The following is a 23,660-nucleotide window of genomic DNA, read 5'->3' on the forward strand; positions in this document are numbered from 1 at the left end:
TGTATTTGAGGTGTCAACATGTTTCTTGCGTAAACAATTCTCCAATCTGATTTGAGAAAAGCATGATTTGGATTGAGGTGTCTCGCCGAGTCCAAGGCCGTTGCGTGAGCCCCCCCCCGCAACTTGTGAATTGTGCCGGCTTGGCCAGTAACAGATATCCTTGCAATTTTCCCTGTCCTCCACAATATGAGCTGGATGTCCTGTTCCTCGGGTCCGATCAGAAGGGTCACGATGGGCATAAACTTGAAGGGTCCAACTCAAGTTCGGGGCCTAGATCAGCAAGAGCAAACGCTATTCAGCGTAGCGTTTGCGGCTTGTTATTATGTCGTTATCGGCAGGCAGCGCTAAAATACCTTAGCCAGAATATTTGTACATAGCCTGCGCCTGTCTCTGTTCGAATTTTGCAGTACAGTAATTATCGCGCCCAGCTATTACCATATGCGGGGTGCGAAAGGTCCTTGTGCCACGTCAGAAAGGATGTGGTGCTGCCAGGAATAGGCAGACTGCGTCTTGTCCCGGAAATTTTTATTATTTTTGTTGGTGACCGGAGGCAACAAATACACGGCTTGATGAATATCCAAAAAGCGCCCTGGAACGGTGAGGGTACACGTGCACTCGGGAACTAGTGAAAGAAACCGATCTAAGCCCAGTGATAAGGAGTCCAGATCATTCACGACTCAACGACGATCTTACGACGACGCTGTCGTTAAGCACCGTCGCATGCGCCATCTCGAGCTGGACTGAGAGTTTAAAGGCAGACAAACCTAGCAGCTAGGCAGACCTCAAGTCAGCCACAAGCGAGCGGGCTTTGCCGATATCTACCGCGTCTTTGTAGCCTCATCTCCGTCCCGGCTTGGTTTATGGCGGGCTCCAGTTCGCTTGACACCGCTTTGAGAGCAAGCGCCGCAGTTTGTGGTAACTCGGATGATACAACGTCAGTTATCGTCGCGCTACAACGAGGCCGAGAGAATCAAGACTGTTCAGCTCAGGATTTCTTAGGGATGTTATTGACGGCAGGCACCCAGGCACCCAACACAAAATCATGGCATCCTCTTATCTATCGCCTTGCAGCGCTAGACATATGCACTAGACAAATGACCAACCTCCATATGTATCTCTTAATCCCACGAAGTCGGATCCTGTATGGGTTTAGCAGCAATGACTGTCATTCGCTCGAGTATTCGCTTACGGTGTCGACGGTAGCCTGCACCGCGAAATTGATGGGCTGTCGATTCGCAAGACGCCACCCCTGCCCTGCTGTGGCGCTCGTGCATCGCTCTTTGGTCCTGCTGCAAGCCTGAGTGTGTGAGCCCTTTCCCGAGTGAATTGCCCTGCCCGTTGTGTTGCTCCACTCAACGGGGACTGGCGCCATCCAAGGTCTTGGAGTGGTCAGACACACCAATTCATCCAAACGAAGACCATAAGAGTTCAGGATGTTCAGGTCTGGCGCCCCTGGTGACATTGGTGCGGCCCACTGAAGTAGGCTTGGGTAGAGATAGCCAAGCACCAAGCCCACCGCAGCTGCAACTGGTGCCGAAGCCAAAAGATACCGCTCTTTGCACTTGAGCGAATAGCCGGTTTCCCAAAGGATCGGACGGCCCTGAACCCTGTCTCAGTCTATCAGCGGGCACCTAGCTTCACTCAGCTGTGTACGTACTGTAAGATATTGGAATCTTTTCTCCATGTGAGCGCAACCAGGGTCGAGATTGTGCACCGTCACACCCACCCTGCCCACCATCCAGATTGCCCGCGCACCCACCTTCTCGCCATTGTACCTCGACGCTTAGATCTAATATTACCCTATCCATGCCCTGCCTGTCCCTCCCCGTTTGTTCATTATTACTACGACTTCACACCTTATGTCACCTGTGGCAATAACTGGGCGTGTAATAACACGGACGGCAACGACGACAACGACGACTCACCTTTCTGGCCAAGACCACCATACCAAGTATACTGCCTGCTATCACGACTATTTTGATCTGATCGCATAGTCACTGGGCATAGTACGGGGGCGCTTTGTTCATGCAACGGTCCTGCACAGGGAACCGCCCACTAGTAGCTCATCACAGACCACTTGTTAAACGTCATAACAAGAACCCTTTGTCCTCGAGTCGCAAGAGGGTTCTAAAACGGAAACCACCAACATTGTCTTTATCAACTCACATTTTCAGTCAAGACATGTATCGGCGCGCCTCAACCAACATATTATCGCCACATCGTCTATGACCATCTGCGAGCGCTCAGTATCTGGTAACAACCTTCCGCTACACGCTCGTCCCCTCCACGGAGGCCGACGGGCGAGGCCAGGACTGAGCGTGTGCGATATGTCGCTCTACTCAGATCCGCCACGGCTGCACAGTTTTCAGGACGACAAGCCGAGCCTTATGGTTTGTTGGTGGATCACACTATTTTGCGCGACCATCATACTTTTCCGTGTTGCCGGCCGCTTCATACGATCAGAAATGCTATTCAGGGAGGACAAGACTGCAGCACTCGCCCTGATACCACTTTTCGCACGTATGGCTTGCTTGCACGTCGTCTTTCTTTTCGGAACAAACAACGCCCAGTTACCAGACAATCTAAGTGTCGAAGAGTTACGGAGGAGATCAATCGGCAGTGGGTTAGTACTCGCAACTCGGGTGCTCTATGCAGCAACGTAAGTGCCGCCTCATCCGTTCAAGTTGGGCTCAACTTTCAATGTGATTCTGATGTGGCGGGACCAAATACTAACATCGATTCAACCAGGCTTTGGATCCTGAAGAGTGCCGTTCTCGAATTCTTCAAGCGGCTAACAAGCACCTCCTGGAAACAATCCTACGATTTCATGCTGCTTATCATCAGATGCACTCTCGCCATTACTTTCCTCGGCGTTGTTGTCTCCGATCTGGTGGAATGCCGACCATTCCAGAATTACTATCAGGTTTTGCCTGATCCTGGCGGACAGTGCCGCCAAGGCTTTGTTCAACTCCTGACTATGGCAGCTTGTAACATTGTTACGGATTCAATGCTCGTGATATTCCCAGTCGCCATCATTCTCAAAAGCCGTATGACTTTTAAGAGAAAAGTCCAACTCACACTCTTGTTTTCGCTGAGCTTGGGAGTTGTTGGCACGACTGCATATCGTGTGCCTCATATTATTTGGCAAAGCGGAAACCAACAAATCCGATCTTTGCTTGCATCAGTTGAACTGTTGTTTGCCACCACCGCTGCGAATGCGCTGGTTCTGGGATCATTCATGAGGGATCGCGGCGTGAAGAAAGCAAAGTTCAGATATGGCTCCATTACCGGCGAGTCCGTTGACTTATCGACCGTGGCCTCCCGTCGACGACCAACCATGCGGCACTGGGGAAGTGACGATGATCTGATTCGCAGTTTAGGATTATCGGCTGATCGGGAGCTGCGTAACAAATACGGTCGGGGCCGTGATACCACACCTCAGTATACGCCGGCTCCATTAGCCAAAATGCCCGACCACATGCGGAACTGGGAGTTTCCTAAACGTAACAGGAGCCATGCCGAACATAGTGATGACTCCTTACTTGCCCCAGATCAGGAGACTTCCCGAACTAATACGGAAATAACACCTCGGAGAGTCTCCTTCTTTGATGTTGGGGGGTTGTTGGAAGAAGATCAGCAAACGCAGTGGCGCGACAGCTTTACCTCCAGTGTTGACCCTCTTTCGCCCGTTTCGCCGTTCAGCACCCTCTCGCCACACAATATACCAACTCCCACGATACCAGCTTCTTCCAACGGCTTAAGGCGGGGCTCACAAGCATTGCTACAAGATATTGGCAATCTTTTGAGTCCATCCACTCCGAGACAAACAAGGTCCAGCCCTGAAATCAGTCCCAGGACTACCGAGTTACAATCCATGTCTCATTTGCGCCGCGGCCCTGCATATGCTCAAGATTTCCGGAATCAAGCGGAGCTCGAACTCATGGACCCAGGCGGCTTGCTACGATAATTTAACCATGGAAATTATCCTTTTTTTTCTTCTTTTTTTTTTTAAACTAACGAATGACATATCATACCATACAAACACGATGTATCATGAGATTTACGACTTTATGCGAGAGTCCTTCAAATGATGTGTACAATATTACAAACGCGAAGTATCGAAGGGCCAAATTTTGCGTTGGGGTTGCTGTACTCTTTACATTATTTAATGGGCAGGCCATGCAAGGTCGTCGGTTCAGAGGCTTCAGATCACCGACGGCGGCGCTGTCTGTTGGTTTACATCCGTATACGGGCCCACCCTTGCTCATAATAATGACCGTCTTAGGGTTGTTTGTATGGCAAAGACCGGGTATTGATACAGAATAGAGTGGAGGTCTATGGACTTGGCTCATGCATTCCTGGAATGACGCTACGTTCAAACAAGCGAGCCAGTCTACTATAACGGCCTTGGTGATGATGATGATGAGGATGGGGGGTTTCCTCCCCTCCCGGTGTGTTTGAGGCGATTCTTTGCTGTTTTAGCTACTATATACCCCCGGGGCACGAAGGCCCCCATTGAGCGTTTTGATCACGCTAGAGTACTACTATAATATACCACATTACTACAGAAAATTTCGGTGCACACCTGATCTCGAAAATGGTACCTCAATTGTTTGGTAATAAGAATTTCATGCTTTACAGGACGTGGCAACCCACTCCCACGCATATTGTATACCTGTAGTTGAATATTGAAGATATGCTTAGAATTTATCAGTGTGCAAAACTACGCCGGCTCTTATCTGACACTCCTCACGAGTATATCGAACCTGCGTATGACATCGAGGTCAAACGTTCTGCTCAACATGAGTAAGCTTACTCATGCCACATGTTAACTAACGTGACTCCTGGAAACTGTGGCCTAGAAGAAAAAGAATTATCAACAAAATGACAGCAATTTTCCTCTTCTTAGTTTATTTTGTTACGATGGCGCTGGCGCTGACATTGCCAATCGTTTAAGCTAATTCCGATGGGACAATAAGAGGTGGCTATAGCAAATGACAGTAGGAGGTCTTTGAGCCTCTTATACTTACACTACATTAGCGTTGACTTGGTTAACGTTGATGGAGTCATTGGGTGGGTGCTTGTTCTGCTAGGTGCGGCATGAGTGGCTACCGGGAGCCTGGGGTTTGCCGTACCTGCGTTAACTTACACAGTGGACGAAACGAAAACGATTCGGCGAATGAGATGATATGAACATCCGTGGTCGTCGGCTGGGTCCACGTGGCTCCCGCGTATGCAGTACAAACAATCCACGAGCGTAGGTATCCTTTGCTGCGCGTTTAAAGTGATGTTGGTTTTACGTATTGTAGGTCATCCCTGAAACGGACGATCGCCGTTCGGCCTACAGGATCCGGCGTGTTGTGCATATGGCAAACATGAACGGTCATGCTATTTCACCGGGGCCCGCTGCAAGATGGTAAGTGGAGTGAGAGTTGGATACCTTGATGCAATCGAGCCAATCTCTGCTAATACGGCAATATCGTCGCTATAAGTGGATCGCTCCCACGGAGATTCGCGGATCTGGCCAGCGGAGGTAGCTTTGTCATCCTCCGCAGCATCATGTTTGAGGTGTCAACCTGCGTTTTCAAAGACAAAGATATGTTACAAGGATTGAGTTTAATCGGATTCGATGCTTCAGCATCGGGTTTGGCAGTAGAACAGGGAAAAGCAAGGAGGGTCGACAAATGACACGAAGTTGGGACTAGTATACATCTGAGACCTCGAGGGATTAGCAAAGCCTTGGATATACAGATCGCATAGCAGCAGGGTTACGATATTGTAAAAAGGCCTTGATTATTAGTGTGCAAATCCCTATCATCTGGTCATAATGCGGACATCGAAATGTCAAGCTCCTCTGGTCTTCTGTATGCCCGCTTAGACAGGAAGGTAACATGCCATTTTAGTTCGTGGTAATTAGTTGTGGACACGAGGCGAAATGCCCATGGGCATATCTTCTTGGTACACGAGCCTCGCGTTCCTACATTTACAGTCGTAATTTGATCAACTGATCTTGACCTAGTGGAAATGTTATTGATGAGCAGGTTGTTACGTCTTTTACAGGTTTTGTTGGTTCCCACTTATATACGCTACATAACGTGGCAATTAGTTTGTAGATGTCGATAATGGTAAGATGATAACCCAGGCACATTCGTTTCCTCATGCCAACACAAAATCCACAATACTACACCCTTTCCTTAGGTGCTCCCCAACCCGGCATCGCTCTCATCTTCTGCCCATGAGCAACCGTTAAGGTTGTAAGCTTTTTATGGAAGAGGCTATTTCACTTTCATGTTAACGTTAACACTGTCCATTTTTATCTGTCTAACGCCATGATAAAATAACCCCTGACAATTAATATTTAACATCAAATCACCTAACACTTGATTAATATTAACGATATAAGGGAACGTCACTTCATGCTATGACAACTTCTCTATAAAGGTGACGACTGCATGATTTACCTTGATGCCCGCTCTTCTTAGTGTTTGTCGATCCTCGCTAAATTTAAATGGCCTGTAGAATGAGCTCCATCATGAGTGGCTTGGAGCCAACGGTTAATGTTCAACAAGCTGTGAGCCTAAGGAATCTACGAGACAAGAGTGAAGTAGCATGACCCCTCCGTGGACGGACTAATCAAAGTCTTGTATATCCTCCTGCTCGTCAAGAAACCCACACCCTTTTCAAGACTCAACTTTGAGATAAATTTGCTCAAGGTCTTATTTATCCGAGGTTCCGCGTCTTTTATCCTGCTCCGAGACCGTATAGGCCGTGGTTACAACGCAATCTATAACTGTGCACCAAGTCAGAGTCGTAGGGTATTCAATCGTTTTTCATGCCGATAACCAAGGAACTGGGTAATCAATAGGAAATTATAGTTCCCCGAGCACCAAGAGTTGCGGACGTATTCTACCGTGATGTGGAACACCGTGGAACTCATCATTTGACAACACACCTGCGTGATATGGAGAATATTGGTGGTACCTTCAAAAGCAATACGACCTGACTACAGTACCAAAGCCCCGGAACGAAGTTCCCTGGAAAGCAAGCAATACTCGTTATAAAAGCTTTGGCCAAACGGTTCGAAACGGCCCATGGACGTGGCAACGACTGCCTTATAGTACCTAGTCACTTTTGATTTGAGCGCGTTGTTGCTGTCTGACGACGTTGCTTGTGGAATCTTCCCAACTATCACCACGGACACTAGGCACTCCCATTGGAGCTTGATTGCACAAGCTATTAGCTTGTTCGAACAGAGCCTGATGATCACGTTGACCAGAAATTTTCTATTGTGTTGGACGTGGTTGGCTTCATTACAAGCATATATATTCACGCTGTATCTTACTCTGTATTATGTTTGCTCACCTTTCTCAGACATCAGACCTTGTGAAGGCGCTTAACTTATCAATCTGACCATATCTTGAACAGCCCCTGTTATCCCGAAGCGAGAGAGATGCGTCCTGTACTCTCGCTCATCTTCAAAGACCACTTCCCTCTCCACTGGTCGCGCGGGATAGCCTCCATCTTGACATCCTTTTTGGGGTTTAGGACCGTGGCCATATCCGCCTTGTTCACCGCGGGGGTATCCCAGGACCCGTTGGCCGGGCGAAGATCGCAGCGCATGGCCAGTAGTGCGACGATGATAAGAATTTCTGTTGCGGCGAATTGTCTAGCAGGGCACAAATGTGGTGGGGCGCCCCAAGCAAGAAATGCGCTGGGAGGAGGAGCACTGGAGTTGTCTTTCCTGCCCGCAAACCGGTAGGGATCGAATTGGGACACCGAGTTACCCCATATCTTCTCGTCTTGATGGATAGGTGCGCCAGGCATCGTAAGAAAGTTACCAGCTTTGAGAAGATATCTCCCATCCAGCAGGGTGTCTTGCTGAACCTTTCGGATGTTGGCATGGACATGTCTCGTGCGTTGGGTTTCTTGGTATACGGATAGGAGCAGTGGACACCTGTGCTTCAGCGCTGCAATATCGAGCTCGAAGCCCTCCTCGGTCGACCCAGTGACAGCTTGTGCGCTGACCTCCTCTCTCACCTCCTCAAGCAGGTCATTCCGCGAGAAGAGTTCCCATATGGTCCAGAACAGAGTTGGGCTGGTGTTTGCGAATATCGCAACGAAAAATCCGGCCTCTATTTTCGATAACTCATCCTCCGAAATTCCACCCTCCCGGAACACCCGTACACGCTCCTTTGCAATCAACGCAGCCTCTTCTGGGAGGGTCTTTATCAATTCGCGAATGGCATCAGAACACTTGTTCCTCGCGGCATAGCCTGCGCCAGTTATGTCGAGCCCGGCGACGTGCATTATCATGTAGTCTTGCCATTTCCTGCGCAGGTTTTCAGTACTTGTTTGAGCATGAGGCAATATAGAGGTGGCCAAGAGTACACATACCAGTAAGCCTTCTCTACCTCAGGGTCGGTGAAGGGATGAGTTTCCCCGTAAATCCCGGAGCTTGAGGCCTGCACGACGGCGTGTCGAGCCCACTCCAGCAGATGGATCTCTCTGGGCCGTCCCCCCTCCTCGGCGAGTAGCGCGTCAACATCGACCATTACACGGTTTCCCATACCCATATTCTGGTGATCGAGATGTGCTCCTGGTGCGAGGCTCTGTCTCATCGCATGAGAGATTTTATCCAAGAACTCACCATCACCATGAATGCGGTATGTGTCGTCATTTGCACCGCAATGTGTTTTTGTTGATGTCTGTATGAACGGCTTGAAAGACAGGGTCTTGGAGCTCTTTGAAATGAAAGGCATTAGACGGTTCGAATTACAAACATAAAGCTTGTGGTTGAGAACGCCGAGGGTATAAATCTCGGCATCAATGGTTTTGCTGGTTCCAATTTAGAGGATGAGCTTATAACAGTTAGGGGATGGCAGACCTGATTTCACTGTAGTAACTCGTGCCATTTCCGATTATACCGATCAAGTGCCCGACCAGGGGGATCCTCGATGGTATCTTTTGAGGCTCGCGTGCATCGTAAGTAAAACTGATGAGGAAATCCGCGGCGTACAGCGCGAGGACAAGCCCTCCCGCGGCGTATACGAATGCCCACAGCATTCTGAAGTACGTGCAGTGCTCTATTTGCACATAAAAGCCTGGATCCTATGGCTGCTTTGAAAGGGGCAAGCCAATTTTTGTAATGCATTTCTTGCGTCGTTAGTAGCAATAGCCAAGGTACCGTATATATATATGCCAAGGATCAGGCGCTAGCGGCCGATCACGTTAGCAAATGGTGGCTTCAACTCGCCCGAAGGATCGGGACGTCAGCATGGTATATATAATGAGAAATAGGGGCCAATTTTTATGGCAACTCTCATTGAACCGCCGCACCGCCAATGGGCGAGGGCGGATTTCATACAGTTCTTTCCGCACACCTGCGGGGCGGTATCTACCTCCAGATCCGAGTGTTTGGCCTAAGAGTGCGACCCTGCTGAATTCTGTTGTCTGAACGGAAGAAAAGGTGCCTGCAGAAACTCTCCAAATACGTTTGATTTCAAGTAGACATTGTATTGCTATCAGGGAACATCACCCATATCTTGAGAGGGGTATTGCAATCCTATGCAGGGCAGCATCAACCTATCGTTAGTACTGGGTACATACGAGGAGTACGTCTGAACAACCTTCAGTGCCAAAGGACGGATCATTTGCAATGAATGCGAAAGGAATGAGACCTGTCTATTATACCAATGGAACCCACCAGGCCAGATGAGACTATAAGAGGTTGTAAACCGCCCACCACATGTATGCTCTTCCCATGGTGTACCTATACCCCACAGGATACTTGTTGCCTCTATTTTATAAAGTAGACAGTCAATTAACTCATGTTGTACTCGTCAAAACATTGGAGTCCTACGGCACAGCGCAGTACGACAGAGACGGTGAATGCGCATAGTACGAGGTAGCTGATTGGATCCGGTGGATGTAAGCTTCGAGATGTGACATTGTATACCAGATCCTCCGCGAAGATCTGTGTCGATATTAATCGCCCCCCAAGTAATGCTCCCAGGTGTAGGTCGAGGTCCAAGCCTCTTCACATGTCAAGTAAGCAGGACACCGCGGATCATAGACATGGCCCGAGTTCGGGGGCTGGGGAGCACTGGGTCCTAACAGTGAGCAACATCAACATTGTCACCGATTCTTCCACGAATGTGCCAGATTGCGCCTCCAACAACTGCCGCACAATGATCTCCCAGGTTTAGGTGTCATGTTCAGACAACACAAATGCTTTTCTCTTCTTTTCAGGTATCTCGAGAGAAGGCTAGCGAAAGCCGCAAGACCGTCCATTCCAATAACGCCAGCCCAGCCCAATTGCCAATGCATAAATACGCCAACTCGAAATGATGTTACACTTCGTCTCCAGCCTTGCTCCAAGGTCATGCTACCTCATACGCACAACCTGTAACTGGCGTATCGACCGGCGGTTTCACTCTTTCGAATGATCTTGACCACCTGGCCTCGCGTCATGCCATAGTACTTGGCGACGGGATCTCGCATCAGGATACGAGGAAGCTGAGTCTCCTTCAGACGGTAGCGCTTGAGCAATGCTGTCTTCTCCTCCCGGGAGAGGACGACGTGGCGGGGCACGAGGTCGTGGTGGGTGATGTTGATCAGCAGGTCGTCTTCCAAGAACCACTCGATGGCGGTCCAGTCCTTGAACTTGGGAATCTCCTTCTTGGCGGCGCTCGAGACGGCGACATTGGAGATGATGATACCGTTGGTGTGGTGGTTGTCGGCGCACCACTTGCCGAAGCGACGCATCTGCTCCGTGCCCAGGGTGTTGTCGTCGAGGAATTCGACGTAGATGGTGCCGGCCGTGGGCTTGGGCTCGGGGTTGGCGGGCGTAGCAGGAGGAATGGAGCGGCGGGTCAGTTCCTCGCCGGGTCGCGCAGAGAATTTGAGTAGGGAACGACTGTGACTAGGGGGTCAGCCCAAGGTGCCACAGAGTGACTTGGTTAGTGTGCAATGGTTGGAAGTGGACGCACGCTAGACCACCCTCTTCGTTGACGAACTTGGTCCTGAAGGTGTCAAGAGACATGTTGATTTCATGTTCGCCAAGCTCGTATCCCTTGAGGCATGTTAGCAGGGCTCCCAGTGAAGCAGACGGAGGGGTGGGCGACTGACCCTATCGGCTACCATCTCGTGTGCCGTCCTCCATGCTCGCCAAGTCCTGGTGATGCCTCTCTCATGAGCCTCGCGCTGTCCGTCGTCCTCCATTGTGGCCGGTGTTGGTATGCAAGCTCGCCGGAACTAAGTTGTGTAGGAACCTGCGTCGAGGGGTGCGGGTCAGTCAAGTTTTGGCGGCGAGGGTGGGTGAGGTGTCGCAAGGAATGCAGCCTCAGCCTTGGACTTTCGAACAAATGAGACTCGGATTTGGATGGGGAGCTTTCAAAAAAAGATTCACACCAGCGACCGCAAACTGAACCAAGCTAACCTAGTATAACCTAGCGGGCAAGGCAACGCGAGGCACAGAGGCAGGAGGCACGGAGGCAGAAGGCACTGAGGCAGAGAGGCAGCGAGGTACCGCAGACAAGGCACGGATGCCGGGCGCAACACAAAACTTTGACCGATATGGCCCGTGCTCACCTGCCTGCTTAGGTAAGTTCCGAGTTCCTACTGTAATTACCTCAGATGCTCAGAAAATTGAGTCCGGAAAATTGAGTCGGAAAGGCGGATTGCAATTGGCTTAAAAAAGAAGCCCCCCCCTGCGCGCAATTCAAGCTAACCTGAGTTGGGGGTGTTTTGAAGGGTCCTGCTTTTGTCTGGTGCCTTCCCTTTAACGTCTCTCGGGTGTGTCTTGTCTCTCGGTCGGCTGCGAAGCAAAAAAAATAATAAAAAATTTAATAATAATAAAAAAGATCTGGCCAGTCCCCTGTCCCACGGGCTTGTCTAGGTATAAACTAGACTTTATTCGCTCCGCCGATCATAGCTCCCATTCCTCCTTTCGTACTTACAGAGGTCGCTCTTTTTGCTCCTGGCTTCTGCGGAACACATACTAAACATCAGAGGCTTCGCTGGTATCATTCAATTGATTACCACCTCACCCTCCTTGCCGTATTCATTCTAGATCTAGATCCCCACACACCTCCTTCTGACCTCTCATATACTCCCCAAAGCCACCTCTCCCACACCCACTCTTCACCATGGCTGACGTCGCTACTCCCCCCGCCGCCTCGGCCACTGACAAGAGGCCAGCCAAGCCTGATGAGGACGCTTACAAGAAGCAATTGGCCGAGGCCGAGAAGACGCACAAGGCCAACATGGACAAGTTCAACGCCATCAAGTCCAAGCTCGATCTCGCCCAGCCCAACAAGAACAAGGACGAGCAGAGCCCTACCCAGAAGCGCAGAGCCGAGCTGATCGCCGAGGTCAACGAGATCCGCAACAAGCAGGGCGCCGGCAAGAATGCACGCAACACCAAGCTTGACCAGCTGAAGCGCCTCGACGAGCAGCTCAAGTCTCGCATCGCCGAGCAGAAGACCGCTCGTGGCAAGGTCAACTTCAAGAGCGTCGAGGACGTCGACCGCGAGATCGCCAGCCTCGAGTCCCAGGTCAACACTGGCATGATGAAGCTCGTCGACGAGAAGAAGGCCCTGACCGAGATCTCCAACTTGAAGAAGCAGCGCAAGAACTTTGCCGGCTTCGACAACTCCCAGAAGGGCATCGATGACCTCAAGGCCAAGATCAAGGAGATCAAGGACAGCATGGAAGACCCCGAGCAGAAGGCCCTGAGCGACCGCTACAACTCGCTCCAGTCCGAGCTCGACCAGATCAAGGCCGAGCAGGACGACGTCTACAAGAACCTCAACGCCCTGCGTGACGAGAGAAGCAAGCTGTACACCCAACAGCAGGAGTCGTGGGCCGCCATCAAGAAGATCAAGGACGACCACTTCGCCGGTGTCCGGGCCAACAAGGCCCACGAGGCCGAGGCACGTGCCCGTGCTCGTGAGCGACAAAAGGCCGAGCGTGAGCGCTACGACAAGGAGAAGAAGATGGAGCGTGCCCAAAAGATCCTCCAAGAGGCCAGCGACCCTGCCTACCTTGAGGAGATCCGCCGCGCCACCGGCCTGCTGCACTACTTCGATCCCTCCAACCACGCTGCCGAGAAGGCTCCCCTCCTCGCCAACAAGGGTCTTGGTGCCGAGGCTGCTCGCAAGGTCGACGACAGTGGCTTCAAGGGCATGAAGGTCGCCAAGAAGGATGATGACGAATTCTTCATTGCGCCAAAGTCCAAGGGCAAGAAGGGCAAGAAGACCAATGCTCCCGCCGAGTCCAAGAGCACTGGCTTCAACTGCCCGCCCTCGGTCATCGACGACTGCTCCTCCCTTGGCATTGCGCCGCCCATGAAGTCCGAGGACGTGCCCGCTGCCGTTGACGAGATCAAGAAGAAGCTCAACACCTGGAAGGAGGACCAAGCCGCCCAGACCCAGCGCGTAAGTCAACAGTGTCAAGTCTGCTTTTTTGAGCTTCCAACTAACCAAATATTCAGAACGTCGAGAAGGCCAAGAAGGAGATTGAGCGCCTCGAGGCTGAGGAGGCTGCCGAGGCCAACGGCGCCAATGGCGACAAGAATGTCGACGAGGCTGCTGCCGGCGTCAAGGACACTTCATTGGAAGAGAAGTCGGAGTAGAGTTCCGGCTCCAAATCTGGTGGGGGTGCTCCTGTAAAAATACCTGAAGATACCCTCGACCCATTTCCACCTCTCCCTGCAATGTACATTGCACCTGTGGACGTTCCTCTCCCTCCCTCGCCTTCCAAAACAGGCCCTACAGTAATCACCGTCTAATCGACATCGAACCCCTCTCGGTGTGTCAGCCGCAGGGCTTCTCAGGCTTCTGCATGCTAGTGTATCTTCCTTGTTTCGCCTTTCTCCCTATAGTCATGATTGTTTTCTTAGCCTAGGTTCTGGTTTAGGGAGGAAGAAATGGCATTTCATCGAGCGTAGGTGTCATCGTTTCCGGCATAGCCTTAAGTCATATAGCAGGAAGTAGGAAATACACAAAAGTTTTGCGGCGGCTTACGTTCATAACATTTGATTGCAGTATCGTTTTTTTTTAGAGTCATCACATTGATCTTGCATATTCGTCCACGACGCTCAATCACTACCATGGCATGCCATAGATTGGTGCTCTATGGACATGCGTACTGTTCCTCAATTGCTTCCGAGCACATCATTTACATGTCGGGTAAACCCCACTCCCCGGCCCTATGAAGCCGTCCAATATCTATGCACAACCGACAAGGCGACGAGCATTCGACGGCTGATGACCTGCTTGACTTTATCTGGCAACCGCTCCAGCAAGACGCTTTCTATTGCATCATTGTTCGAGCCCGACCAATAGATGCCGCATCGACCTCGACGCGTTTTAAGCTGTGCCGAGCACGACCGCGTGACCTCGACGACGTGACGTGACGTGTCCGCCTTCTCCTATCAGGGCTTGTCAGGTATCACTGCATTGGGCCGGTATCATACTATGTACGCACATGCATACCCTATCTAAGATAGATCGTCACCCCGCGCTAGCATGACTGGAGAGATGTTGTGTATTATTGCTTATCCTGCAGCTTTGGGGAGAAGGTGGCATCCTTCCGAGGTCACAAGGGCTCTCGCATAACAACTCTATTGCCATGGACGTTGGGAGAGATACATTTAGGAACATCACCAGTTATGGATCTTGAATGCAGGGCATTGCTATATGTTCATCGTGCCTCAGAAGTCAGATCTGTGACTATTTATCTACATGGTACTGAGATGGGCCCACCAAGCTAATTTACCACTTATCAATCATGTCTGCGATGGTCGATCGACCAGTGCCTCACAGCGGATCAAAAATTCATCTTGTCCTAAGTCCTCTGTCCGACAACTTATGCCGAACTCTTGGAGGGAAAAAGTGATAGTAAAAAAAAAAAACCCCTGCTTCCCCCTCGTCTCCGAACTGTCCAGCTCATTCTCAGAGTGGATCTAATTGCAGGAGAAATGCTATTTCTGCTATGCAATAAAAAGTAGAAAGTCTCTCAACTCGCCGGTTCCTATGCAACCTAAATCAATGATCATTTTGTCACACGTGACCTCCATAAAAATCAAAAATAAAGGAATAAAAATTAAGTCAATAATTTTTGTCGTCGAGTATCATTGGCGAAAATACGTTCTGTGGTCCAATATTACACTTAATCGAAATGGTATGGTGTCTTGAGCATTGTTGCGCGCAACGGAGATGAGTAACGTGACTCAGTAATTGTAAGAGGCAAAGCCTCTTGCATGGCTAGGTCTGGATCGCGGGCGGCGGGGATATTCGTCCTCTTCGATCTCAAAATGACCTCGGTAATCGCCAGCGTAGTGTTGTTCGAAATAGGGTTCGGGAATGCCCGGGCTGCTGGACAGCGATGAACTCATGCTGCGGGAGTCCTCGTCGAAGATTTCCGATTCGGACGCCTCGGATGGTACCTCCCACAGCGGCCCAAGTCAATATGGAGGCCTGCCTCCATAATAGCTTCCAGCAGGAGGAGGAGGAGGAGGTCCCCAAGCCGCTGACCTTCTCGAGCCAGGCGGTGGTGGATGAGGACCCAGACCGCTCATTGGCGGTGCCGTTGTACGGCCGCCGCGTCTTTCAATGGCTGGTGGTGTTCGCCCTCGGACCAGTGGTGAAGGTCTCTCGCGCTCATGGAAAGCATCACTCGCTAGGGGTCCCGGTATGCTTCTCCGGCTCGCCTTACGAGATCCTTCGAGAGCACTCAAAGGTGGGTCCTTGACAACACTCTCGTCATCAGGAGGTAGCGAGAAATCAACCAAGCTGTAAAAATACTCCAATACCTCCGGGTACCGTTGGACGCTAGCCTGCCAGTCTTCATCAATGCCACGCTTCAAAGCTGCTTGAGCTTGTTGAAATTCAGCGGGATGTGGCGGCGCATGGTAGTAGTGGTATGCATGCTGCGTCATACGATCTAGGTGAGCCTGGTGCTGAGATTTTCGACGTTCTGTGAGAAGTCTGAAGTACTCGAGAATATAATCTTGAGCATGAGCTCGCACCCAGGTGCTTTCAATATAGTAAGTTAAGGAATCCTAAAGAAGAATAACGGCGGGTGGTGCGCAACCATACCGTATATCGTTATACATAGATTGCATCATCTTTGATTCAGCCTGACGAACAGCAACCTCAAGGCCTTTAGCCTCGCAGTCGCATTGGACGGTGGCTGGGGCATGGCATATAGCACAGTCCGGGTCCATTCTGACAATGGACTTCCGAGATTTGTATTCCCTAGAATACATCTTAGCGAGGGTGTGCCGGAGACGGTAGTGGATCGACGACGACGACGAGGGGCAAAGAAGGACATGGGAGAGTATGGACTATGTGTACATGCGAACTATTGTACAATGTGGTTTCTACGTGACCCAGGAGGGTCTCATGGTGTTGGGACAAGAACCGGAAGAGAAAGGAAGACAAGGTTGAGTGGCATGAAGACTGACCTAACTTAAGAAGATGAAGGTCAAGCAACAACGCAGCACCACTGACAAGAAGCAGCAGTAGCAGGATGGGATAGATGCAGCAGACTGCGTGTTTGCGGGAAAGAATTGGGTGAATAGTAAAACCGACAGGTGGTTAGCTCACTATTCTTCATGCAGCAGCAGAACAGACCGCCCCGTGGAGTGCCGCGTAGTTGACAAAACAACAAATGAGGTGGAAGGAGAGCTCTCTATGGCTCGATAGGACGGGTATCAGGTAGTAGTCGTGGTTCAGTAGAGTGTGGGGGATTTTGGGGAGGACACCAGAAGGCGGCTGAGAGCCGGGGGGGAAGAGAGAGAGAGAGAGAGAGAAAGAGGACGGGAGATGCAGGTGGATCTTTGTGTGGTGGTCGGAAATGGTGATCGAAAGGCTGGAGTGCCACTCTTTGCAGACTTGCGCAGCACCGGGGTTCCACAAGGCCAATTGATAGTCCCGGAGATAGCACGACACAGGAGTATCCAAGAGTACAAAGTTAAGTCGAATGCCGTCAGGTGGAAGTGCTTCTGCCCAGCGGCGCCCGATGGCATTCGCGTTTAGCGAGGGAAGTGCAGCAGGAAAAGCATAAGCTGCCGATTCTTCCACGTTTGGCCACAGAGCCGACAGATGTATTGCGTTGTGTCGTGGCTCGAATGGATGGAAGCTACTAATATGTATGCAGTCTGCCCCAGTAGCCCAATCGAGTGAAGGTAGACCCGCCTGATGATGTTGCCCCACGAACTAATTACTGAAAGGCGAATGGACAGAGAAAGGGATAGTCGACGTTGCCGGCTGAGATCGGGAGACCCGGAGGAACAGGAAGGAGCTGGACCATAGGGAAGTTATCTCAGAAGATGAGATGATGGTCGTGAAGACTACAGAGAGACAGAGACGACGAAAGTCTCGAGACAAGAGCAAAGGCAAGAGGGGAAGAGAGAATTGGACCAGTCCACTTGGACGCACAATTTGAGACTATACTCAAGCAAGCGTGTTGCAGCTGGCCGTCGAAAGGAGCCGCACAAATAAGCGAGCGGGTTTGCTGACAGGCTGGCATGTCTGGAACACAAAGTGCTCGGTCTTGTCTGGAGTTCGCTTCAACCATGTTCACCGCTCCTCGAGATCTTCGGCCGCAAGTCATGTGTATTATGCATGACCTGCAAGTCCAGCTGGCAAGCATAGACAAACGTGAATAAGCACTTGATGGCTGCGAACGTGCATGCGTTTTGTTTTGATGGATCACAGGCTAGATACCACTGTTCCAAAATAATTGATGATATAAATCAACATGTTCAAGCTGTGTTTCCCACGAATTGGGTGTCAGGAAGAGAGCTGCTCGACTTGAGAAAATCTGTGTCCGGCTCTGGAGCTAGAAATGAGGGGCCGATGAGCGGCGGTTCTTCCGTCCCAAGCCGGCCACAATGTGGAGCCCGAAATCCTTGCCGTTGTCATTAACCACAACCTTTCAGTAGCTGCAGGTACATACCCAAAGTCCTCGGCAGCTCGCTTTGGGAGCTGCAAATAACCACGATTTTTTTTTTTAATAACCTTTCAATGCATTCATTGCAAGACATAGTATACGGAGGCTTCTTGAGATGATGATGGAGCGGTGTCTGAAAGCTGCTGTCGCTCTCTGGAGAACCTTTGTATGCTCATAATGGTGGCTAGTTGGCACTCCGGCTTGTGATAATCTCACCCCTCCCGTTGATTAACTCTTATCTTATCTAGGCTGGGAAATTTAGTCTGGAGAAGTTCGTACTGGAAAGCTGTATGGGCTGTGGACATATGCGATCGTTCTCCAAGTGAAAGATCCCCTCTGCGGTGTTCCAAGTCAACTTACATAGGGCCAATGCGAACACCATAGCTTCAGTCATACCTCACCTCACGATGCCACCGAGGTGCGCCTCTAGTTCGGGGCTCTTCCTCTCTTTCCTCTACCCTTCTCTATTTCGCCAAACCGCAGCTCGTCTGACCCGATCGAGCGTCACAACCCTCCACGCACCGTCCCCAGAGTCGCCAACGTCAGATGAGCTCAACGAAGCCACGTCTCCCTCGGGCTCAAGTGCAGACCTGCCGCACTCACGCCTAAACCCGACTCCCGACGATTATGCCATCTCATCGTTCGCCGATAAGGCTAAGATTACCATACATGCCGGTGGCGGTGGTCACGGCTGCATCTCCTTTTTAAGGGAGGCCTTCTTATCCGACGGGCCCGCCAACGGCGGTGACGGTGGCCATGGAGGCAACATATACATTCAAGCTGTTCATCGCGAAACGTCACTACACAAGCTTGCGCGCTCGCGCATGGTCCGCGCGGCACGGGGCAAGACCGGCCAGGGAAGCAGCAGGGCAGGTCAGAGGGGAGAAGACTATGTGATACAGGTGCCTGTGGGCACGGTGGTGAGGGAGGTGCAAAGAGTAGACCCGGTGGTCGAGGAGAATATTGCTTTCAAGGCCGCGAGAGACAAGGAGCGAGAGTTCGAGCGAAAGTTTCGTGCTGCTCAACTTGCTGCTGAAGAGGGAGGCGAGGATCCGGAGACAGCCACGGCCGACATGGAGCGTCCCGATAATCCAAACTTGGACAAATTCATATTGTATCCGGGAATTTCGACTTCGGAGCGCCGCAACATGACGCTGCCTCGCCTACCTAGGAGGGAGCGGCTGTATCATCAACCCCCCGGCCCGATCCATCTCGACCTCTCGCAGGCCACTCCTCGTCCCATCTTGCTGGCCGCGGGTGGTGTAGGCGGGCTCGGAAACCCACATTTCGTCTCCAAGGATCGGCCGAGGCCTCTTTTTGCTACACGCGGTGAGAAGGCCGTTTCCATGCAACTAGAGCTCGAGTTAAAGCTCCTCGCCGACGTTGGTTTCGTCGGGCTTCCCAACGCAGGAAAGTCTACCCTCCTTCGTGCGCTCACCAACTCGCGTGCGCGTGTCGGCAATTGGGCCTTCACGACATTACAACCAAACATCGGCACGGTGGTGCTCGACAACCACAAGGGGCGGCGCAGCTTTACACTACCGAAGCGGCAGCCGAAGCAACCTCACGCCGTCATCAATGATGCACAATTCGGCAATGTGGTCATAAACCAACCCGGTCAGATCGGCGCCGGGCCGCCACCCAGAACCAGGTTCACAGTGGCGGACATTCCGGGATTGATTGAGGGCGCCCATATGGACAAGGGGCTAGGTATGGAGTTCCTGAGACATGTCGAGAGGGCAGGCGTGTTGGCCTTCGTGGTAGACCTAGCCAAGAGCGACGCAGTAACTGCCCTCAAAGCCTTGTGGCGAGAGGTAGGCATGTATGCCCGGATGCGCGAGGAGACACACCAGGCCCGTGAGGCCGAGGGCCGAATTGATTGGGAAGGCGATGCCGGGGTAAATCGTTCGCAGAATGACTACTTTGGCTCAAGTGGGAGTCTGATGATGGCCGACTTCCCAGACCTGCCTGAGCTGGACGAGGGTGGACTACACATTGCAGCGAAGCCCTGGTACGTGATTGCCACCAAGGGTGACTTGTCGAACACGCAGGATAACTATAAGAAGCTCAAGGAGTATCTGGATGCTGTAACAGATGGCAGAGAACCACACCCCAGTGGCGTCGAGGGCGCATGGACGCTTGATTGCGCAGCCATTCCGGTCAGTGCTATCAATGGGCATGGCGTGGACCGCATTGTACATTGGACGGTGGGATTGCTCGACGAGTAATACAAACAACAGCACTGTACTAATCACATGTAACCATATATGTATATCACACTTATGATAATGCATAGAATTGCGATTTGATGAATCCCCCGTTCTATAATTTTGCACCATATTCTCAAAACATATCTTCTCGGTCTAAGCTGTCAACTAGCTTTTGTGATAGTTTGGAAGACAATGCTCGGACGAGAGAGTCAGAACATTCAAAATCCTACAACTCAAAGGTTACATTGCATTCGCTATTACGACATTCCAATGCCGTACTATCTTATGCCTCAGGTGCAGCCGCTAGCTCTTCCTTTGCTTCCGTTGTGATATCTGCCGATGCTTCCTTCGTAACCTCGGTCGCAGTTGCTTCGCCTTGCTCTTCTTTGACGGCGCTCACAATTGCCTCCTTTTCTTCCCTTTCTTCCTCTTGAACCTCGGCTGCTTCGGTATTCTTTTTGGCAGAGTCTTTCAATGACTGATTGATGACCGGCGTGCTGTCGTTGAAGATACGAAGCAGCATCGCCGCTCTATCCTCCTTAGGCAGCATTAGGTTGAGGGACAAGAAGCTCTTCCATAGCGGTAGAGCCATGCGCTCAGAGAAGTCAGGGTCTGAACCGTCAGGCTCAACTCTAAGAACACAGCAGCCCATGGCAATGTCGCGAGCCGCTTCTCCGATCTCGCCCAGCTTGACCCACTCGTCGTTTTCGAACCTGGGGAACATCTCCTTCAGGAGTTTGCGGAATGTCTCTTTGTTCGTGAGACGGATGACACGGTCTGGCCCAACATAACCCTCAATGATCGGCATACCTTCAGACTGAATGCGCCACCGGCACACCTCGGCAGATGGTGAGTCTTGTTTCATGAACATCTTGACACCGCCGTGGACGAATTTCACACCACGTCCCTCGTTCTGCACAAGTATATCGCGAAGGAGCGCACTGGTATAGTAAATCGCCTTGGCGGGCTCACCAGTGGCATTTCGTACCATATACCGATCCGAGGGGAAGCGTTCAGAGAGCTTGTAGAAGTCCCGGATACCCTTGATCACGTCATGATCAACCGGCATGTATTTGAATGGTTCCTCAAATGAGCCATCCGCGTTTCTGTGCAACTTCTTTTCTGGTCTTGGTTGTTGTGGCTTCGGAGTATCAGCGCTGGGGGTCGCAACTTCGGAGTTTGTTTCTGTCTTGACAGGTTCCGAGCTCTCAGCATCTGCCATGATTTCGTCGGCTTTCTCTTCTACACTCTCTGTCTTGACCTTCTTCACATCATGTTCTGGGGCAGCATCGCCTTCCTCCCTGGTCCTCTTGGCGCCCGTGGTCGGGATGACGTCGGTAGGCTCGCCGTCAGCAGCCTTTTCCTCTTCAATTTCCAGCTTTGCGGCAACTTCCTCAGCTGCCGCCTGTCCAGCGCCATTGGACGTCTGAGCCTCTGAGTTTCTGGGCGCGTTCTCGGGTCTAACCTTGAACTCGGCCTTCTTCTCCAAGACAGTGATGAAGAAACCACCAGTGTCTTGTTGGTGTGCATAAACGCGCATGCAACGGTCGAGTGGCAGACTGGAGCTCTCGTTCTCATCGGATCTGGGGAACATGGATTGAGCCAACTTTCCGGGAACCTCGGTGAGTTCGTGGGTCAACATGTGCTGCTGGACTTCCTCCCAGTTGTTCCAGATCTTGCCATCCTTATCCATGATTTTCCATTGGAAGAATCCGGGCTTTCGCTTCAGGCCGGGCAGACGCTCACTGCAATCAATGATGTCGACCTTGGAAAGTCCGCCACATCGGTCGATGGCGGTAAGAATAACGGCCTCGTTCTCAACGGGATTCATACTGCAAGTGGAATAGACGACTCGGCCACCAACCTTCAACATCTGAAGAGCGCGGATGAGAATGCGAACCTGGGTGGTATGAAGACCAAGGGCATTGCCCGGGCGCCAATCCTTCCACAAGTTCATATTCTTCCTCATGGTACCGTCTCCGGAGCAAGGCACATCGGCCAAGATACGGTCGAACTTGAGGTATTGCTGCTTGGGGTTTTCGGGGTCTTTGACCCTGAGGGCAGGGAAGAGCGTGGCGTCGTGGTTGGTAACGAGGATGTTCGGGGAGGAAAGTCGCTTCAATTGGTGAGTGAGCATGTGGCAGCGCTTGTACTCGGCATCGTTTGCGATGAGGAGACCGGTTGCTCTGCCATCATCGCTAGGGTCGGCAGCAAGATCTGCGTCGTCGTCACTGGTGGTTTCCGTCTTAACCTCACCAAAGGATTCCAATACTTTGCGAATCCTACCCTCCTCACCCTTGTGAATCATCTCGACGATTTGGGCAGATTTGCTGCCAGGAGCAGCACAGAGATCCAGCACGACATGGCCAGGCTTAACGTCCATCAACAAGGGCGGAATCATACTGACGACCTCCTGTCTGCTGATGTTTCCTACGCTGGTCTCGGAGACGAGGAACTTCTGGAAGGCGGCGAATGGCGGGAACTTGCGAATGATGTGTTTGGGGGTGTTCATGGAATAGGCCAGCTGGTCTGGATACCAGGTGACAGCCTGGGGTGCTTCGACCTTCTCGCCGTCGAATCGCTCGATCTTGACGATCTCTGGGGCGTATCTCTCTTCCAGTAGCCTTCTGACAGCAAGCGCATGGCCCTTGGATCCTGCGAATCGGAAAGAATTGGGCAGCTCCCTCTTGAGGGCGTCCCAGAACTCGGTTCGCTCCTCGTCCTCCATAGGGATGACGGAGTTGTAGAATCGCTCGAGCTTCTCGTGCTTCTTGTCGGCGGCAGGAATGGTCCTCCATGAAGGGTTTCGGTCGCGGTCATCACCACCACCGCCGCGGGATCCTCCTCGATTGTTTCCGCCGCCTTTCCGACCGCCCTATTGATCATACGTCAGTGAGATGGACCATCTTGGCTGGGAAAAGAGGTGGTGAACATACCCTTCTGAAGCCTCCGCGACCCATTGTTTCCGAATTTGTTTCCTTTTTTAGAAGGGTACAAAATCGAGGTCTTGTTGAGTCAGGTTTGTCCAGGAAACTTTAGACAGGGTTTTTTTTTTTGAGCTTCACAAAAATCTCGTTTGCGACAGGATGTTTAAGCTGCGCAATGCCCCGCAATGGTTTATTTTAGCGTATCTTATCTCGGATCCACTATCGTTAGCGGGGGGTCCTTGGAACCTGCAGAATCCAGAGTCCAGAGCCTCATTGTCGGATATTGTACCTTAGCTGGAGGTCTATTATGGCAAGAGTTTAAAGTGGACCAGGTATGCAAACCACACATTCACATACACGGACCCGAATCTTGTCATGAGACACACCGAATGTTTGCATTTAAACAGAACTAAAACGCAGTCATTGTTAAACACCACCATGGCTACATGGCGACAGTCACGCCCTGAAGCATGTCCTTAGATTTTACTTCTTCTCCAGATATCCCAGCAAGTTTGAGAGCAGCGGCATTGTACAATTACGGTCTCACGCTGTGATGATTGCATTG

General features: G+C 51.3%; 8 protein-coding genes across 8 annotated transcripts; 3 read left to right on the plus strand and 5 right to left on the minus strand.

Moving 5' to 3' along the window:
• Positions 1 to 618: 618 nt before the first annotated feature.
• Positions 619 to 1,992, minus strand: BKA67DRAFT_666671 (uncharacterized protein; the record flags this gene model as incomplete). Its single annotated transcript, XM_046108595.1, has 4 exons — positions 619 to 1,139; positions 1,190 to 1,600; positions 1,658 to 1,782; positions 1,926 to 1,992. 4 exons carry the CDS (start codon positions 1,990 to 1,992, stop codon positions 1,119 to 1,121), a joined length of 624 nt encoding a protein of 207 aa, XP_045963932.1. The 3' UTR covers positions 619 to 1,118.
• A 335-nt stretch (positions 1,993 to 2,327) lies between these two features.
• Positions 2,328 to 3,967, plus strand: BKA67DRAFT_653015 (uncharacterized protein; the record flags this gene model as incomplete). The annotated part of the gene is made up of 2 exons (XM_046106279.1): positions 2,328 to 2,659; positions 2,749 to 3,967. 2 exons carry the CDS (start codon positions 2,328 to 2,330, stop codon positions 3,965 to 3,967), a joined length of 1,551 nt encoding a protein of 516 aa, XP_045963933.1.
• A 3,464-nt stretch (positions 3,968 to 7,431) lies between these two features.
• Positions 7,432 to 9,063, minus strand: BKA67DRAFT_589629 (cytochrome P450; the record flags this gene model as incomplete). The annotated part of the gene is made up of 3 exons (XM_046104491.1): positions 7,432 to 8,329; positions 8,395 to 8,835; positions 8,885 to 9,063. The coding sequence occupies 3 exons, from the start codon at positions 9,061 to 9,063 to the stop codon at positions 7,432 to 7,434; spliced, it is 1,518 nt and encodes a 505-aa protein (XP_045963934.1).
• Positions 9,064 to 10,389: 1,326 nt separating this feature from the next.
• BKA67DRAFT_653017 (RNA polymerase Rpb5, C-terminal domain-containing protein) lies at positions 10,390 to 11,220 on the minus strand (the record flags this gene model as incomplete). Its single annotated transcript, XM_046106280.1, has 3 exons — positions 10,390 to 10,915; positions 10,989 to 11,071; positions 11,128 to 11,220. The coding sequence occupies 3 exons, from the start codon at positions 11,218 to 11,220 to the stop codon at positions 10,390 to 10,392; spliced, it is 702 nt and encodes a 233-aa protein (XP_045963935.1).
• Positions 11,221 to 11,734: 514 nt separating this feature from the next.
• On the plus strand, positions 11,735 to 14,032 carry BKA67DRAFT_545817 (uncharacterized protein). The gene is made up of 2 exons (XM_046101350.1): positions 11,735 to 13,436; positions 13,493 to 14,032. The coding sequence occupies exons 1-2, from the start codon at positions 12,147 to 12,149 to the stop codon at positions 13,631 to 13,633; spliced, it is 1,431 nt and encodes a 476-aa protein (XP_045963936.1). The 5' UTR covers positions 11,735 to 12,146; the 3' UTR covers positions 13,634 to 14,032.
• Positions 14,033 to 15,466: 1,434 nt separating this feature from the next.
• On the minus strand, positions 15,467 to 16,270 carry BKA67DRAFT_529939 (uncharacterized protein; the record flags this gene model as incomplete). The annotated part of the gene is made up of 2 exons (XM_046099158.1): positions 15,467 to 16,037; positions 16,101 to 16,270. 2 exons carry the CDS (start codon positions 16,268 to 16,270, stop codon positions 15,467 to 15,469), a joined length of 741 nt encoding a protein of 246 aa, XP_045963937.1.
• A 2,095-nt stretch (positions 16,271 to 18,365) lies between these two features.
• On the plus strand, positions 18,366 to 20,186 carry BKA67DRAFT_653020 (uncharacterized protein; the record flags this gene model as incomplete). The annotated part of the gene is made up of 1 exon (XM_046106281.1): positions 18,366 to 20,186. The coding sequence occupies one exon, from the start codon at positions 18,366 to 18,368 to the stop codon at positions 20,184 to 20,186; it is 1,821 nt and encodes a 606-aa protein (XP_045963938.1).
• Positions 20,187 to 20,269: 83 nt separating this feature from the next.
• Positions 20,270 to 23,254, minus strand: BKA67DRAFT_545822 (S-adenosyl-L-methionine-dependent methyltransferase). The gene is made up of 2 exons (XM_046101351.1): positions 23,105 to 23,254; positions 20,270 to 23,043 (listed from the first exon to the last, which is right to left on the minus strand). The coding sequence occupies exons 1-2, from the start codon at positions 23,126 to 23,128 to the stop codon at positions 20,452 to 20,454; spliced, it is 2,616 nt and encodes an 871-aa protein (XP_045963939.1). The 5' UTR covers positions 23,129 to 23,254; the 3' UTR covers positions 20,270 to 20,451.
• Between the last annotated feature and the right edge of the window lie 406 nt (positions 23,255 to 23,660).

Source organism: Truncatella angustata (assembly GCF_020726525.1).
Source record: "Truncatella angustata strain MPI-SDFR-AT-0073 chromosome Unknown BKA67scaffold_1, whole genome shotgun sequence".
NCBI classification, from domain to species: domain Eukaryota; kingdom Fungi; phylum Ascomycota; class Sordariomycetes; order Amphisphaeriales; family Sporocadaceae; genus Truncatella; species Truncatella angustata.

Bases quoted from the DNA above. Each gene is read 5' to 3' on its own strand.
- BKA67DRAFT_545817 (XM_046101350.1), top strand. From the start codon at position 12,147: ATGGCTGACGTCGCTACTCCCCCCGCCGCCTCGGCCACTGACAAGAGG. The intron at 13,437-13,492 runs GTAAGTCAACAG...CCAAATATTCAG, and splicing joins AAGCCGCCCAGACCCAGCGC to AACGTCGAGAAGGCCAAGAA.
- BKA67DRAFT_545822 (XM_046101351.1), bottom strand. From the start codon at position 23,128: ATGGGTCGCGGAGGCTTCAGAAGG. The intron at 23,044-23,104 runs GTATGTTCACCA...TATGATCAATAG, and splicing joins GTCGCGGAGGCTTCAGAAGG to GGCGGTCGGAAAGGCGGCGG.